At 53.1% G+C, this 16,246-nt stretch overlaps 8 protein-coding genes across 8 annotated transcripts; 4 read left to right on the top strand and 4 right to left on the bottom strand.

The window, feature by feature from the left end:
* Nucleotides 1-571: 571 nt before the first annotated feature.
* On the bottom strand, nucleotides 572-2,518 carry GT037_009854 (uncharacterized protein; the record flags this gene model as incomplete). The annotated part of the gene is made up of 4 exons (XM_038934901.1): nucleotides 572-948; nucleotides 1,049-1,500; nucleotides 1,596-1,788; nucleotides 1,885-2,518. The coding sequence occupies 4 exons, from the start codon at nucleotides 2,516-2,518 to the stop codon at nucleotides 572-574; spliced, it is 1,656 nt and encodes a 551-aa protein (XP_038782315.1).
* A 927-nt stretch (nucleotides 2,519-3,445) lies between these two features.
* GT037_009853 (plp-dependent transferase) lies at nucleotides 3,446-5,205 on the top strand (the record flags this gene model as incomplete). Its single annotated transcript, XM_038934900.1, has 2 exons — nucleotides 3,446-3,543; nucleotides 3,600-5,205. The coding sequence occupies 2 exons, from the start codon at nucleotides 3,446-3,448 to the stop codon at nucleotides 5,203-5,205; spliced, it is 1,704 nt and encodes a 567-aa protein (XP_038782314.1).
* A 190-nt stretch (nucleotides 5,206-5,395) lies between these two features.
* On the bottom strand, nucleotides 5,396-7,699 carry GT037_009852 (duf-domain-containing protein; the record flags this gene model as incomplete). Its single annotated transcript, XM_038934899.1, has 7 exons — nucleotides 5,396-5,978; nucleotides 6,065-6,490; nucleotides 6,562-6,902; nucleotides 6,960-7,072; nucleotides 7,128-7,281; nucleotides 7,342-7,548; nucleotides 7,616-7,699. 7 exons carry the CDS (start codon nucleotides 7,697-7,699, stop codon nucleotides 5,396-5,398), a joined length of 1,908 nt encoding a protein of 635 aa, XP_038782313.1.
* Nucleotides 7,700-7,975: 276 nt separating this feature from the next.
* Nucleotides 7,976-8,722, top strand: GT037_009851 (p-loop containing nucleoside triphosphate hydrolase protein; the record flags this gene model as incomplete). Its single annotated transcript, XM_038934898.1, has 1 exon — nucleotides 7,976-8,722. The coding sequence occupies one exon, from the start codon at nucleotides 7,976-7,978 to the stop codon at nucleotides 8,720-8,722; it is 747 nt and encodes a 248-aa protein (XP_038782312.1).
* A 226-nt stretch (nucleotides 8,723-8,948) lies between these two features.
* On the bottom strand, nucleotides 8,949-10,247 carry GT037_009850 (4 histone acetyltransferase eaf3 mrg15 subunit; the record flags this gene model as incomplete). Its single annotated transcript, XM_038934897.1, has 4 exons — nucleotides 8,949-9,130; nucleotides 9,187-9,574; nucleotides 9,636-9,867; nucleotides 10,081-10,247. 4 exons carry the CDS (start codon nucleotides 10,245-10,247, stop codon nucleotides 8,949-8,951), a joined length of 969 nt encoding a protein of 322 aa, XP_038782311.1.
* A 385-nt stretch (nucleotides 10,248-10,632) lies between these two features.
* Nucleotides 10,633-11,261, top strand: GT037_009849 (uncharacterized protein; the record flags this gene model as incomplete). The annotated part of the gene is made up of 2 exons (XM_038934896.1): nucleotides 10,633-10,941; nucleotides 10,995-11,261. 2 exons carry the CDS (start codon nucleotides 10,633-10,635, stop codon nucleotides 11,259-11,261), a joined length of 576 nt encoding a protein of 191 aa, XP_038782310.1.
* Nucleotides 11,262-12,005: 744 nt separating this feature from the next.
* GT037_009848 (glycoside hydrolase family 5 protein) lies at nucleotides 12,006-14,351 on the top strand (the record flags this gene model as incomplete). Its single annotated transcript, XM_038934895.1, has 3 exons — nucleotides 12,006-13,004; nucleotides 13,086-14,047; nucleotides 14,216-14,351. The coding sequence occupies 3 exons, from the start codon at nucleotides 12,006-12,008 to the stop codon at nucleotides 14,349-14,351; spliced, it is 2,097 nt and encodes a 698-aa protein (XP_038782309.1).
* Nucleotides 14,352-14,889: 538 nt separating this feature from the next.
* On the bottom strand, nucleotides 14,890-16,246 carry GT037_009847 (uncharacterized protein; the record flags this gene model as incomplete). The annotated part of the gene is made up of 2 exons (XM_038934894.1): nucleotides 14,890-16,169; nucleotides 16,216-16,246. 2 exons carry the CDS (start codon nucleotides 16,244-16,246, stop codon nucleotides 14,890-14,892), a joined length of 1,311 nt encoding a protein of 436 aa, XP_038782308.1.

The raw sequence follows: 16,246 nt of genomic DNA, 5'->3' as shown, positions 1-16,246 counted from the left end.
TTTGCTATTGTTCGTTACGTTAGTAAGGGATATTGGTGAGTGCTCGTTCCACAACATCAGGGGCCGTTGACCTAGCGGTTGTTGAGCATGTCGACGTGATTGGTTTGCAGGTTCGTGTTCACCAAGTAGAGTCTTGAGAGCCAAGGGACTATCACTGCCAATATTGCATGTTCCATGTGAGAAGTCTGGGCATAACTTTATCATTGCCAGCCCTGCACATCAGCAACCAAGAGGACGAACCTCGGTGCCGGATGCGTCAGATACGACGGACGCCGTTCTGTCTGACAACTACTTGGGACATTGTGTCAGCAAGACCGGAGAGTTTAACATGGTCGCCTTGTAGAAATTTAAGGAGATGTAGATGAATTGAGTGTTTAACAGTTATGGAGAAGGGAAAAGTTACTACGAAGTATACGTTGGGGTTTTCAGGCCCAGCATCTCCCATGTAAAACCTTTCTCGCCATCCCCGTCGTTTCCCAATATCAGCGATGCAATCATCACAAAGACCCCAGTCTCACCATCACCACCACCACTGTCCGTTTTCCAAGTCACGAATCGTCAACCTTCCCATCTAATACCCCTCGCCCGCCCCCGGCGTCCAATCAAACTTGCGCATAGCCATAGCCCAGAGCAGCGCGCCAACCAACGGCCCCAAGAAGAAGGTAATGAAGAGAACAAAGAGAACAGTATTTCTCTTCTTCCTGTTGGCCCATCCCCTGGCCACACCTCGCATCACGCCTCCCTGCTTGTCAATTTTTTCCTTCCTCTGCGTCTCGAGAGCGGCGGCCGTAGCTGCAGTGAAAGCGCGGACTGCTTTCCCGGCGCGTCGCTGTGCTTTCTCGTCGTCGTCGTCGTCGTCGTCGGAGACGAGGGATCTAGGACGCCCGAGGGGGTGCCGGTGGTGGTGATGGTGGTGCTCGTGTGCGAAGCGTTTAGCGTTGAGACTGTCTGGGAAATGGAGAAAAACGAAATCAGTGTGACTGTTACATGTCTCTACCATACCCACACCCCCCCATTCAGAGTAGTGAAGCCGTTGAAGATATCGTACCTGTGCGAGTGTCCTTTTCCTTCCTACTAACTGGTGTAACAGTATGCTGGGTCCCAGTAACCTTGGTTTTCTTCTCCTTCGTTCCCTCAACATACTTGCACCAAACCGCATACCGTTTATTCAGATGCCCCGTCCTGCTCCACCTCGCAATCTCAGCGATCCGGCGTTGGAGCGCCTCGCCCTCGAGCACCGTCGTGAGCTCGTAGTAGAGTTTCGTATCAATTTTGCTGATATCAACGTTTTGCTTGCGCAGGCTCGTGTTGATGTCTACCCAGGAGTTGATGGCGTGAGGCGGATCCCCGGACTTGTTGGCCGGGTTGCGGAGGAGCAGCCATGTTTGTGCCATGTCGTGGAATTTGGCGGCCGAAACGAGGGTTTGTTCCGGACCGGTGGCTGCAGTGTGCTCGTACAGGATCAGGCTGTCTTTGCGCGTGGCGAGGCCTTGGGTGTACCTGGATGGACGTGGTGCTAGGTCAGTGTATGTCTCAAGTCTACTGGGAGGAGGAGGAGGAGGAGGAGGAGGAGGAGGAGGAGAGATATCACATACCAATTCCCAACAGCCTGGCGGGTGGAGGAGGCGTTGCGGAGGGAGTGGAGGACGGCCATGAGAGAGATGTCGAGAGAGCTGTATGCGTCCGGGCTACCGCGCGATATCTTGCCCAGGTGGATGTCGGGGGTGTGAGACAAATTGTCTTCAGTGATGGACGCAAGACAGGTGCGTATGTTGCGGGTACCGAGTACTAGACAATCTTGTCAGTAATCCGGAGATGCTTTATAAGGACATAGGACGTTCCAGTCGCAACGAAACCCATTTATTGTAAGAACCAAGTACTCACGATAAGGCACGGCGTCACTGATGCGACACAGCTCCAATCCGTGATACTCAGCAACAACATCAAACACCGGCTTGACCTTTGGAGCCGGCACTTGGAGGCAAACCTCTCGATCTCCATTTAGCCCGTTCGTCTTGGGGTTACCTCTACGTGTGGAGGAGGTGGCAGCAGACAGGTACATCTTGTGCTGAGTCGGGCGCTCAGTACACACAGACGAGGTCTCGGAAGTGCAACCTCCGTTGCCCTCAAATTCGGAACGATGTCCGCGAGTCGGGACGGGAGTGGAGTCGCTCTGTGAGATGGTGACGCCAGTTTCTGGACCACTGACTCGGGCGCTGGTACTTGGTGGAGATGGAAAGAACGGGATTGGTGTAGGCCTAGGATGGACTGGTTTGGAGCTAGAAGGGCCTGGTGCGTACATGTCGGTTGACAAGTGGGAGAGATCAGCCTGCTCAGTAGATGCTGACTCTATAGAAGACATGGAAGACGTGGAGCATCTCTGAGACTTGAAAGCTTCGGACATGAACTCGTCGGCAATAGGTGTACGTGAACCGTAGTCAACAGCCTTGCCTTTGCCCTTGGGGTCTGCAGTTACTTCGATAGTAGGGAGTCGTTGCTGTGCCCATTTCTTTGACATTGTTGGGATGAATGGTTTCTGGTTCGAAAAAGGTCAATTAAAGTAGCCATGCAACCTGCTGAGTTTTTCCGCGTACCTTGATGTTGCGGCCGTGGAGACTGTCGCTTCGACATCGTGGTCTTGTCTCCATTGTGGGATCTGGCTCGTTAGCGATATGGCGAGTGCAGAGAAGGGAGGTACTCAGCCCATCTACGGGCTGGAAGATTGATACGATGGATTGGGAGAATAAAAGCCACGGACGCAGGAGCGAGGTTCGCAACGAGAAGGGTATATATTAATCTGGCTCGTTGGCCACTGTACCGTAGCATTACACCTTCATGGACCCGGAACATGTCGCTATCAAAGCCTCTCCCACCTTCTCATTGTCTGTGATGATCTGATTTGGATGTTGCTGTGGATCGCGACCCTGGAATCGTCATGATATCGCCCAACAACCGTTGCTTGCAAAACCCTTTGCAACCCCTAGCATTGATGATGCCTGATACAGCTCAGGAATCTTGACTCCTACCCATGCTCTTTTTGTTGTCTGTTTGGCCGCGATGTATTTGGACAGTCTGTTGGCCGGGATCCGATACTGAATGCGTGTGCGAGGACACATGATGGTGGTCAGTTTCTGTGACCCGATCTAGCCATGGTCCAATGGCATTCGTTGTAATGCATAATCCGAGTACTATCACAGTGATGATGCATTCGAGCTGCCATTTTGTGATGTTGTCTCCCAAAGTAGCAATGCCCCGCTTCTAAACCGTTAAGGCGCTCGGCAACGGGTATCTTGGCACTCCGAGACATGACATGTGATAGACGACGCTTGACGTAGCAGGCAAGCCCTCTGGCAATGCTTAATCAATGCGCGTGCCGGCTTCGCATTCCTGCTTCCACAGTATGCTTCTGGCGTCGACCTAGAGTGTACTCCCCACTAAGCCCACGATGCCTGGCTCCTCGCGATTGCCTGTCAGTCTACGCGATACGTTCAATGCGCGGAAGAGCTCCGCTAATGGCCAGCTCGTCGCCCTGAACATCGATGTGTATGCGCGCTTGCAATAGCGATAACAAAACACAGTGTACTGACATGGATACACAGTCTGCGCAACGTCATCTTCGTCCTCTTCCTCCTCCGCTGGACTCGCATCACCTTCTACCAACTCAAAGGTCGCGGCATCTTCGGCTCCATCAGCGATGCCTACATCAGCATCCGCCGCTACCTCTACGGCGTCTTCCTCCGACTGCCCGGTGTGCGCGACAAAGTACAAGCCCAAGTCTCTGAATCTCTCCTGAAGCTCGAACGCAAGCTTGTTCCGAGCGGGCCCGGCGTCGAGCGCATCACCAGTCTACCCGCTGAAGGATGGAGCGAAGAAGAGGTGCGCAAGAAACTGGGCGAATTGGCCGACATGGAGCACACGCGATGGGAAGACGGACGAGTCAGCGGCGCGGTATACCACGGCGGGGACGAGCTGACCAGACTGCAAACCGAGGCGTTTGGCAAGTTCACCGTTGCGAACCCCATCCACCCCGATGTGTTCCCTGGTGTGAGGAAGATGGAAGCCGAGATCGTAGCCATGGTGCTCTCCCTCTTCAACGCACCCGAAGACGCGGCCGGCGTGACTACCTCCGGCGGCACAGAATCCATCCTCATGGCATGTCTCTCTGCCCGCAACAAAGCCTACCACGAGCGCGGCGTCACATCTCCCGAGATGATCTTGCCGGAAACCGCACACACAGCCTTCCGCAAGGCATGCGAATATTTCAAGATCAAAATGCATCTCGTGTCCTGCAAAGCCCCGTCTTACAAAGTCCACTTGCCCTCCGTCTCCCGGTTGATCAATCCAAATACTGTGCTATTGGTTGGCTCTGCCCCCAACTTCCCCCACGGCATCATCGACGACATCTCCGGGCTGAGCAAACTCGCTGTCAAGAAGAAGATTCCGCTGCACGTAGACTGTTGCTTGGGTTCCTTCATCATCCCCATGCTACCCAAGGCAGGTTTCGACTTTGACCCTTTTGACTTCCGTCTCCCAGGCGTAACAAGCATATCCTGCGACACACACAAGTACGGGTTTGCGCCAAAGGGCAACTCGACGGTGCTGTACCGCTCCGATATCTACCGCAAATACCAATACTTCATCTCGCCTGACTGGTCCGGCGGCGTCTACGCATCGCCTTCCATTGCCGGCTCTCGCCCCGGCGCTCTCATTGCAGGGTGCTGGGCGTCGCTCGTCAAGCAAGGCAGCAACGGCTATCTCGACGCCTGCCACAAGATTGTCGGCGGCATGAAGAAGATTGAATCGGCTATCCGCGAGAACCCGCAACTATCCCCTGATTTAAAAATCATCGGACAGCCCAAAGTCTCCGTCGTGGCTTTCTTGTCCAACACGCTGGATATCTACGACATTGCTGATGGCATGTCGAATAAGGGCTGGCATTTGAATGCCCTGCAGAGTCCGCCCGCTATCCATGTCGCTGTTACCCTGCCGATTGTCGCCGTTGTGGACAAGTTGATTGAGGATCTTGTCGAGGTTACAGAGGAGGTTAGGGATGCGGAGCGCAAGCGTATCGCCGAAGGAAAAGGCGCAAAGGGCGCTGTCAAGGGCGATACCGCGGCGCTGTACGGTGTGGCGGGAAGCTTGCCCAATAAGAGCGTCGTTGTCGATTTGGCCAAGGGCTTTTTGGATACGCTTTACAAGGCGTGAGGAGGAGGTGTGCAGCTGGGAAACAATGCAAAGGTCTCGGGTTGGACGGGAGGATAGGAAGCTTACATACCCATCGAGTATCAGATTGTATATTCTTCAAACCGTGAAGTCAACACATACACAAGTCCTCTTCCCCGACGGTGCAACGGCTTTTTTTTTTCGCTTGAATTAATTACTCAACTATCGTCAGCTACTCGCCACCTAATCCCCTAGCATCCTCCACAACAACCCTGGCAATCTTCTTCAACGTTGACTTGTGGTCGGCCTCACGAAACTTGTCCCACCGATCCAATCCCTCACTCGCGTCAATACTCAGCGTCTCATACCCTTGCTTGATAACCGCGTGCACTTCCTGCGGACTAAGATGCTTCCTCGCCTTGCCCTTGTCATTCAACAAGGCCTGATAGTGATTCGACACATTGATGAGCGTCTGCATGGACCCCTGTTTCCCCGCCGACGACGACGTCAAGCCAAACGCGTCTCGGAACTTGACGAGGGTATCGCCACTCTCGACGAGCTTGTAGAAGAGGTCGTCATACGCAGCTGGATCCGGTAAGAAGTTTTCGCCGCTCGACAGGGCAAAAGCGAGGAGGTTGACGAGCAGGTCAATCATCTTGTTGGATTTGTAGTTGCTCTTGATGTCGCTTTCGTACGTGGTGAGGAAGCGGACAAAGGAGAGGAGAGTTCGCCAGAGTTCTGCCCAATGGTACGTGATGCGCGTTTTTGTTCGACTGAGGTGGGAGAGCAGACGCAATAGGACGCCGAGACAGAGGCTGTAAAAAGAAAAAGGTGTTAGTTGTTCTCCTTTTCATATCTTCCTCCCGCCTTTCCCAGATAGCAGATTGTAGAGTAGACTCACATGTAAAAGTCCACATCCAACCGTCTCCTTAAATTATGGCTGATAGCATCACTCATCATGTCCAGCATCACAGCACCTGGTACCCTCTCTCCCCTCACAACCGGCAAATAAGGTTGTCGCTGCCGACACAATCTTACGTCCAGTTTACTTTCCTCACTGCACAGACGCTTCGCGAGCGTCTGGTCCTCGACAAGTATTTGAAGCACGAAGAGACTGAGATATGTGTAAAGCGCCGCCCTCGCACTCCTGTGTGCATGCTGGAACATATAGCTCGTCAAAGAGAGGTACGCGCTGAGGGGGGATGGTGAGGCTGCTGCGGCATTGGACGAGGTGTTGGGGGTAGATTTGACGAGGTTGAAGCAGAAGACTTTATTCGCGTTTGCGAAGTCATAGACAGGGAGAAGGACGCCGATTTCCGGACCGGGTCTGGAAAAGGGGAGGGAGAGATGTTAGCTGTGGGTATAGCAAGCAGAAGAAGAAGAGGACATGTTACTCACAATGCAGCAAAGAGGCTCTTTGCCTCTTCAGGGGCCGCCGGTGTCGGTGTCGTTGGCCTACTCCCACTCCCCGCCAGCGCCCCTAAGCCAATGTAACTAAGCGTAGATCCCAGACTCCAACCTTCGGGCATATCATCTTGCACAGCTACATAACTATCTCTTAGCTTCCTACACGTGTCGCCGAAACAGCTCACCATGTCCTGTATGATGGCGTCGTTGACAAAGTCGTCGAGACGTAGGCGATACGGGTTTTGAAATTCGAATTTGTTGTAGTTTGTGAGGAGGCCAAGGAGGTAGAGGGCGGGGACGACTTGAGGGGTCGAGGGACAGTCGGAGATGTACTGTGTGGATTGCTGACTTAGTTTGTCCATGTATATATGTATAACGACCTGACATACCTTCATGAGACTCGGAAACAGATCACGATGCGTGAAGTAACTCGGCAGCGCAGTCTGAAAGCCAGCGGCGGTTATACTCAGCGTCGCTCGAACGGCCCTCAGGCGCAAAGCAACTGCCATGTCGATGTCAGTATCGATAATCCTTGGGGTCTTGACAATAAAACATACCATCACGTCCACCCCGTATAGCCGTATCCAGCGTGGCTACAAAATCCGTCATAACGGCGTCCGCATCGTTGAGTCCAGTGAGAACAGATATGATGTCGGAGCTAGGATTCGTGTATTTCTTGGTAAGAGCGGCATCGAGGAAGACTGTCAAGGTCTAAGCGGTAAGCGCATGGAGATTGGGTGTGGACGTTAAGGGCAAAGAGCGGCATGGTACCTCGAGGGCGATTTCGTCGGCGGGTGCTTTTGCTTGCTTGACGCGGAGGATGGCATGGCGGAAGAGTTGCTGTGAACGCGCCTGCTGGTGAAGCATCTCGTCTGGCGCAATCGAGGCCAGTGTGCGCTTCAGGCCGGCTGTATCGGGGCGGTGGAGAAAGAATTCTTGCCAGAATCCCTCGGACAGTTCGACATCTTCGTCATCTTCCTGGGCGCCCCTTTGCATTAGCACACTGCTGGCGCAAGTGGGCGGGAGAGGGAGAGAGAGGACACACTTTGAATAGGGTTTCGTAGAGGGATATGATTTTGGGCTGGAATATTTCAGGCCGCGAGTCCTGGGTTAGAGGTGATGGCTCCATGGTAGGACGCTTCCGCGCTCTCTGCAGCTTATGTCGGGGTGGGATGCTGCAGGGTCAAGCTTCAATCGCAGTAGTTGCAGAGGTGCCGCGTCGCGCAATATGGGGAACTAGCGGGCCGTTGGGCGATCGGACGCCGATAAGCCCCACCATTGCACGTGTGAAGACTTGATAGTCATAGTCGTTGTATGTCGCGCGTGATTTAAATAGACAGTGTGCTACAGAGCTTGCCATTGGAGAGACTCGTCAGAAGCACGGCAGAAAAGAAAAGTCGTAAACATGCCGTCACCACTTCTCATCGGCATCTCAGGACCCTCTTCATCTGGCAAGACAACACTCTCCCGCCTACTCCGCGACATATTCCCGCCATCAAAGCTATTCATTCTACATCTCGATGACTTTTACCTCACCGACGCCGAGATTCCCGTCAAGAATGGCGTCCAGGATTGGGACTGCATAGAGTCGCTCAACCTACCTGCACTCCAACAAGCCCTCCAACACATCAAAGAACATGGAAACAGCCCAGACTGGTTAATCAGTCAAGAAGATCAAAACAGCGTCGGAGAACACGGTGTACCCGAAGCCGAGATTCAGAAACTAAGACAGGATGTATCGACGTGGCTGGGTAGTAGTACGCCGGGGTGGGAACAAAGACGCATCTGTATCGTCGATGGCTTCCTCCTCTTCTCAGAAGACATGAAGGACATTCGCTCCCTATTTGACGTCAAACTCTTCCTCCGCACTTCCTACGAGACTGCGAAGCGCAGGCGCGAAGCGCGGAGTGGGTATGTAACTATTGAAGGGTTCTGGACAGATCCACCGGGGTATGTCGACAATATCGTATGGCCAAATTACGTCAAAGATCATAGATTTCTATTCAGGAGCGGAGACGTGGACGGGGAGTTGGATGGAAGTGTTTGTGAGAGTGTTGGAATATGTGGCATGCCGAGGGAAGCAGAGGGGGATATGACGCAGTGTTTGCGCTGGGCAGCCGGGGTGTTGGAGCGAGTGGTCAGGGGAACATGAAGGCAGTTTTCAAGATTGTATTATTATGCCTGTATGCATATCACTTTGGAGCTCTTTTGACCACAAAACACGACATGCTCCAATTTCCGAACCAGATTGTTAATACCCGTCAACGCCAGTGCGCCGTACGACCATGCGTCCAGACCTACCAGCCATGCAGAAGTGATGATACACGGATGACAAAGCGAAAAGGCTGACCTGTTAAAGCTCGAAATCACTCATTCCCCTAGGTACTGGACTTGACCTTGTCAATATAGGCTTGTCCCGGGCTCTCATAAGTAGGCACAAAGAAGGTGTTGATCTGAGCTTCTTTGGAGAGCCACGTAGTCATTTGGCTCAGCTCCTCACGCAAGCGCGTGACAGCCTGGTGGTCCATGTTGGTCTGCGCGATGAGTTCGGGCATGGTAACTGCGTCGCCCTCGTCAGCCGAAGATCAAGCTTCTCCTAGTCGTAAAAACACATACCCAGAAGACGCAAGAGGTGCTCGCCGCCGTAGATGTCCGCCAATGGTTTCCCAGCAAGCTCATCAGTCGGTTGTTGGATGCGAGACCAGATGTCGTAGAATTGCTCACGCTCAAAGCGGTACAGAAGAAGACGACCAACACTCTTGTTGAAATACTCTTTTAGTCCTGCTATGACTTCTTCGAGAATGTCGCGCTCGATACTGGTACGGTTGCTGTTATCATTGACGTGCTTCATGTATTCGTCTAATATGACGCCTGCAGGATAATTCGCAGGAAGCTGCACTAGCTGTAGGTTCTTAGTGATGTTCTCCCAGTCGTCGACTAGGAGACTCTTGAGCCTGTCTGGCATGTAGATCCTGACTGCGAGCTTGTTCTGGAATGCTTCTTCCTGAACAGGGTTAGAAAATCACTCCACATCGCTTTTTGCGCCAAGATGCTAATATACATACCTTCTCTAGGTCGTTGTCGCGAACCCTCTTCTGACCGCGAGGGGCAGCAGAGACGGAGGTTTGGCGCTCTTCGCTACCACGTGCCGAACCTTGCGCCTTCTTCTTTGCTGGTGCGGGCTGGGCCCTTGCAGCACGCTGGGCAGCTAGCATCTCGTGCCTGAGGTTGTTGGCCAACTCTCTGTTCTCAGGCGACAGTTTGCGAAGCCGATCCTCAGGAACCCAGTCGTCCCAGCTGCGAGGTGTTAGCAACTGGACCCAACGCCAATCCACGACTCGTTGAATGCTTAAATTAGGAGTTTGAGATGGAGTGAAGATAGATAAATGGCAGTGGTGTTGTGCATGGATTGAGAGAGTGAAGTGTACACGCGGACAGATGTGACTTCCGCAGTGAGGAGCGGAACGATGGGCGAGCGGAGAAAATGTCAAACAAAGTGAAGATACGTACGTGTTCTTCCAGCCCTTGTAGTGCACCCTATATTCGAAGCCATTCTTCCTGTCTTCCTCTACTGGTCGGGCTTCAAGTATCTTGGCCTCGTACAGCAACTCATGATGAAAACAGAAGACTTTCTCGTCCTTTTTGAACGCAGCCTCTGGAGTGGCTGCAGGCGCCATGATTGCGATGAAATGCGATGGATCTGGTGTTGATGTGTTTGGTAGTCAGAAAAGAAAGCGGTCAGGGTGCTTGAGATTGCACGTCCAGGTAGCGCGTCCCTATGGTAGTGATGACAGTCAGACAGAGATGCTCAGCAGCGCAGAACACCAGTTCTCGTTGCCTGGTTAATGTGAGCAAGTCGATGAGCCTGGTAATAGATGGTCCAGTCGATGTTTGCTTAGAATCGTCGAAGGCACGTCTCACGGGAGTTTTCTGGGCACGGGCCAGCACGCGTCGCGCTTTCCGATGAGCCTCCTTCGTTGGGCGATCCCACCACGATCACTGCCTCACCAATCACATGTATGAGTTGCATTTCATCTGAACATAACGTCTCCCACCGTAGTCATGCCGTCGCAAGAGGCCAAGATTCTCGGTGACTTCCTCCTCGCCCCTGCTCCTCTGCGCGACTTCATCACCCTACGCGACTTCACCGACATCTTTCCCCGCGCCCACCGGTCCAATCCCGCTGTAGAAGAGATTTATCGCGAGCTTCAGAGGATACGCGACAAGGATGTTGAGTTCGTCCGTCAAGACATCATCGACGAGGTCAAACGGTCCAAGCAGCTGAGGCGGGAGTATGCACGGGAGAAACGCCAGATAGACGATGCCACCGTCGCTGGACTGGACCCTGTTGCGCTTCAAATGGAGGAGGAGGTAGCTCGTTATACCAAAGAGACTACTACGACCCGTGCTGACCTCATCGCCAGATGTCCGGCCAAGTTCGTAAGAAACCGCACACCCTACAGACGGTCCACTCCGACATCGACGAAGCGTGCCAAAGCCTTGAGGCTCGGATTGCAGAGATAGAGCAAGAGAACAGAACAGCCTTGACAGAGGTTCAAGACATTGTGGGCGCGCTCAGTGAATTGCGCCATGGCCGATTTGCCCCATCGTCCAGCGGCGAGGGCATTGGGGAAGAGGTCATAGCAACGCTCAAGCGACTTGAGGCCGTATGCGACAAACCGGGGGGATGACAATACTTCACTCCTGCATATCGTGTCTCACGTACAATGCGTTGTACAGATGCAAACAGTGTGCTGATGGCTAGGCACTTTGATCCTTGACTGAGTAACAGACATCGCATGCGTAGACCGGCAATTTCGCACATCCGTCGCGCAAGCTATAGGTGACATCGCGCCTGGATGAACAATGCACATCGAACAGCTTTCCGTCGGAACCAAGGTCACGACCGAAGTAGCCAGGACACACATCGGCGCGCATGAGGCAGGAAGGCGGCTTTGCTACACTCTTCGCCGTTTGAGAATTTGCGCTCCTCATACCATCTTCCCTTGGATGCATGTCGGGACATATGCAGCATGATGACATGTTGCCAGTTGTGAGTTTTGGACCGTTCATTTCTTGGCGTATCGACTATGCAACCCGCCGTCCGAGAACGTGACGAGCACTACAACAGCATGATAGACCTAATCACGGCTTTAGAAGAATCACCTCGCTAAATAACATCATTCCGCCGTCCAGGCTAGCAGCCCCGCGTGTATCAAACTTGAGCGACCCGTGATTGGCTACACGAACGACCGCAATTAATATATGTATATGAACAGCTTCAATCCCGCAACCTGTGGCAACTAGTTTCCGCAACAGAGATCTGTCTATACCACGACCTCTATACGTGTCCAGTTGAAGATGAGTGACTTATACCGCGTTGTAGTCCGGTCCTTTGCAGTTCCTCCGTCGCCTTCCATGTACCTGTCGCAAACATGATGCTTCACTCACTTCTAGCAGTATTTATCTCCCTAACCTCCTGGACACCGCCGGTATCTGCCTCGCTCAGGATAACAGCTAACCACCATTCCTTCGGTGGTGTCAACTACCCACAACTCCAATTCTTCGCCCCCCAACACCGCGATGACAGCATCCGTGAGATTGTCAAAAGTGGCGCGCGAGTGATCCGCCTATTCATCCGTCCAGATGCCCAACACCCGGATCCAGAAGGCGAGCTGGGCGGCTTCGACAAATCTCTCTTGGATCAATTCGACGACACACTAGCCGCCATCCACCATCTGTCAAAGGGGCAGGTCAAAGTCATCATCGCACCCCATGACGCGCATGCGCTTCGCGGCTCAAACGACGTTCCCTGTGATGCCTACTGTCAGAAACTCGACGGGGCCTTTTTGGATTTCTACAGCAGCGAAGAGTACCGCAATCTCTATAAAACACGCCTCGAAGTCTTCTTCAAACACTACCCTTCCAGGAACTTTGATGGGCGGTCCTGGGGCTCCCTCTCTGAAGTCATCTTGGGTGTCGATCTGCAGAACCAGCCATTTTCTGGCATCAGCCCGATACCGTCCGGCGAATCCTGGCTCTGTGATATGGCCTCGTATCTGAAATTTAGCATCGGGCTTGATAGTGCTGGTATTGCGGTTATTAGTGGTGGGGTTTCTGGACCACAAAGTGTGGATGGGAACGAGAATTTCCCAGACAGCGTCTTCGACTGCAAGGCTATTGACGTCATTGGCATCCATGGGTATTTTGACAAGACGGCGGAGAGAACGGCGGGGACGCCGTGGGCGGAAATGTTCTTACCAGGGAACACGCTGACAGGGAGGGTAATGGGCAAAGGGAAGAAAGGAAAAGAGGGCAAATTGTTGTTGGTGGAGGAGTGGACATATGTGCACAACCCGGAATTTGGCTTGTTTTACAAGAAAGAAGCGGTTTTTGATCAAGGGAATGCGCTGAACTATCGGGGAATCCCTTGGGTACGTGGCCTCGTTTTCTCACCGACGACCGCCTTTTCAAGAGAAAAACATGCATCGTGATGCTAACGAGAAGGAATCTAGATATATTCCCACCTAACCACCCTTTCCGAGGGAAAGACCTCGCGCATCAATCCCATCCATCCCACCTACACCACCTGGACCGCCCTCACGGACGTTCTCAAACGCTCGGTAACAACCCGTAGTAACTTCAACTGGACCAAGTACCTACCCCCACCCGTCTCCATCATCCCGCCTTCTGCCGACGAAAAAACAGCGCAGCACCTCCAAGCCATGCTCACGGGCTCCAACACGCAAGAATGGAAGCTAAAGCCCCTGGGTCTTTCCAACGTCTCGAGCGTAGTCTTGAACCCTTACATCATCGAGCAGAGCGATTGCACATTCGGCTGTCTGGGCCACTTGTGCGACGCTGCGGATTCATGCTCACCGGACCTCTTGTGCAAGAATAGTGTGTGTCAGCCGTATCCCGAGACACAGCCTGGTAAAGTGGGAGAGCGGTGCAACAGCAAAGCAGTTTGCCAATCGCATCTGAGGTGTGATGAGAAGCAAGGCACATGTCAAGCGTGTTCAGCGCGTAGCACGATACAACCAGCGATCGAGAAACGAAAAAGAACGATTGAGGGCGACGAGATTGAGATACAGCGGGGATTAGTGCATCCAAATGATCCAAATGGGTCGTGCTACACAGACTCTCTAGAGCATCTTTTTCACATTACTCGCCTCCTCGAGTCTACAACCACCGCCACCGCCACCACTTCATCCTCCCCATCGTCCTCTTTGAACACATGCCTTTCACCGTCCCACCACCCCTCCCCGTGTACGTCGCCACTGCACTGTTCGGCCGACGAATACTGCTCCTGGGGCTCCTGCGTCCCCTGTCTATCCACAGACACGTGTCTCGGCGCCCCGTGTCGGAGCAACAATGTATGTAAAACAGGGTATTGCAACGACTACGGCCGGTGTGACTATGTTCCCGACGCGTCGAAGAAGAAGAGTAGTGGACCGGGGGGTGCGAGGGGAAAACGGTGAGTTAGTTTTGCCCCAAACCTACCTTTTTTTCTTTACTACACAGGGCTATCATTTTTTATTTTATTTCCAAGGACGAGAGAGAGAGAAGGATGGCATGAGGTCGAGATGAAAATGGGGACTGGACTGGCAATGGCGTAGTCAGTTCAACGGCTAATGATACGTAGGAATTCGAGGATCGCTGGCGTGCCAAAGGGACATGAGCGCGGACCGGCGAGAGTAAGGGATGAGGCAATGAGGATCAATATACCAAAAGAGAAGATTGCTGAGACTGGGGGCCCTGCTGCTACAGCTACGGCATAACGTTAGTGTTGCTGTGGGAAGATTTTGACATTCGAACGTGTGTGTGTAAGCATCGGAGAGAGAGAGAGAGAGAGACATCCACCACCGGTCCCCACTTACACAACAATTTGCATTGTAGACAAATAGATTTGGTTATAAAGTATGAAACAAGAAGATTATTTACTTTGGTTGGGGTATCGTAGCCTCCATAACTCCGGTTTTTTGTGTATGTGTAGCAGATTGCCTGCTCCAAATCCTCCTTCCTCCTTGGTGTGTCAGATGATTCGATACGACGGAATCGTCTTCGTAACTCGTAGATGGCATGCACAGTATGATGATACTGCCATGAGCCGTGCCGTCAACCTAGCATCAAGCGAGAAAACATGCACCGCCTTCACCCCATCATGGCCGATTACTCTCGTCGTAATTCGTGAATGTGCATGCACAACATGTTTCTTACGCAACGGGCCATGTCCCCTGAACTCTTTGACGTCGAACGCGATGTCGGTTCGAGTCTCTCACTCAAGGGCACATCATCTCGCAAACCACATGGCACGTATTAGCCGACCACGCTCCGATATTTCTCATTCCCCTCAATCAAGCCTTCCAAAAAGTTGGCAGCCTCGACAAGAATCTGGCTCTTACTCAACCCCCCACCCCTCACGGCAGGCACAACCTCATTCAAGTCCTTGTACCCCTGCTTAATCAGATCTCTCCGCTTCTGCTCCGACAAGATGTGATTATTGCGTTTCTGTTCTTCAGTCAAGTTCTCGCGATGAGTCTTTTGCGTCGTAGTGGCAGATGCCCGCTTCTTCTTGTTCGTGTTATTATTGTTGCTGGTGTCGTCGGCCATGGTCGCCGTTTTCCGCGCCTTACCATTCCGCACGGCTTTCTTGGGTGTCACGTTGCTATTCCGTGCTTGGCTCTTTTTCCGCTTCTTCGCTGGGCGGTCAGAGGATTCATCTTCAGATGTTGCTTCGTCGGATCGTTCGTCGTCGTCGCCGCCACCGCGCTGTCCCGGTTTGTATGCAGTAGGAGTCGTGGTTGGCCCTTGGATGCCTGCGACGGCTCGTAGTATGTGGTGTGAAGTCTCCTCGAGATCTTGTATCGACGCCCTTGCCGCAATCTCTTCGCTTCGATGACCGTTCGGCCCCGAATAGCCGGATGGGCTGCCGAAGGAGTTGTCTGTGCCAAAGGCGTATGACCTCTTCAAGTCCAGCTTCTGCAGCGGCGGACCGAATTCGGCTTGGTGCTGTTGCATTGCTTTGCTCGATGACCACTGCGGCGCAAAGTGGGCGTCCATGGCTGGCGTGCTGTGGTTGGGAACCAGAGCGCCCAAGCGTTCGTGTAAGAGCCCATGCTGCGGACCCAATGGCAGAGTGCCGGCATTCAGATCGTGGACAGGATTTGTGGGGAAGGTGTTGGACGTGCTCGGCAAGCCATGGAAGCTGTGTGAGCGGCCGTTGGCATAGGATGGCTGTGCCTGATTGAAGAGAGCCGTGGCTGCCTGGAGCTCATCTTCGGTATTGCCCAGAAAGTTTGCGTGTCGGTATTGTTGGTCCTGGTGGAAGCTGTTCTGGGGACGGGCTTGGTCTGGTATGGTGCTGGTGACTCGATGTACTGTCGGCGGGGCTATGAAGTCCTCCCAGTTGTTGTAGTCGTGGGCGCTCGCTTTGGCGTCGAGGGCGGGTGGCAGCTGATGCGAGTCGAGCGAGTCGAAGGGGTTGGTCAGAGAGAAGAAGTTGTCGAGCTGCTGGTTCTCCATGTCGCTGAGAATGGACTGGCCATTGTTGTCGCATTGCGAGGCGCCGTTATCGAAGAAGTCGTTTGAGAAGGTGTCTGCTCAGTCAGCCAGTGACGTGGGATTAGTAGCAGTGCAACGTACAGCCAAATGGCGGCGGATCTTTGTCGTTCAT

Source organism: Alternaria burnsii (genome assembly GCF_013036055.1).
Source record: "Alternaria burnsii strain CBS107.38 chromosome Unknown 701, whole genome shotgun sequence".
NCBI classification, from domain to species: domain Eukaryota; kingdom Fungi; phylum Ascomycota; class Dothideomycetes; order Pleosporales; family Pleosporaceae; genus Alternaria; species Alternaria burnsii.
This window is presented reverse-complemented; position numbering and strand designations above follow the sequence as displayed.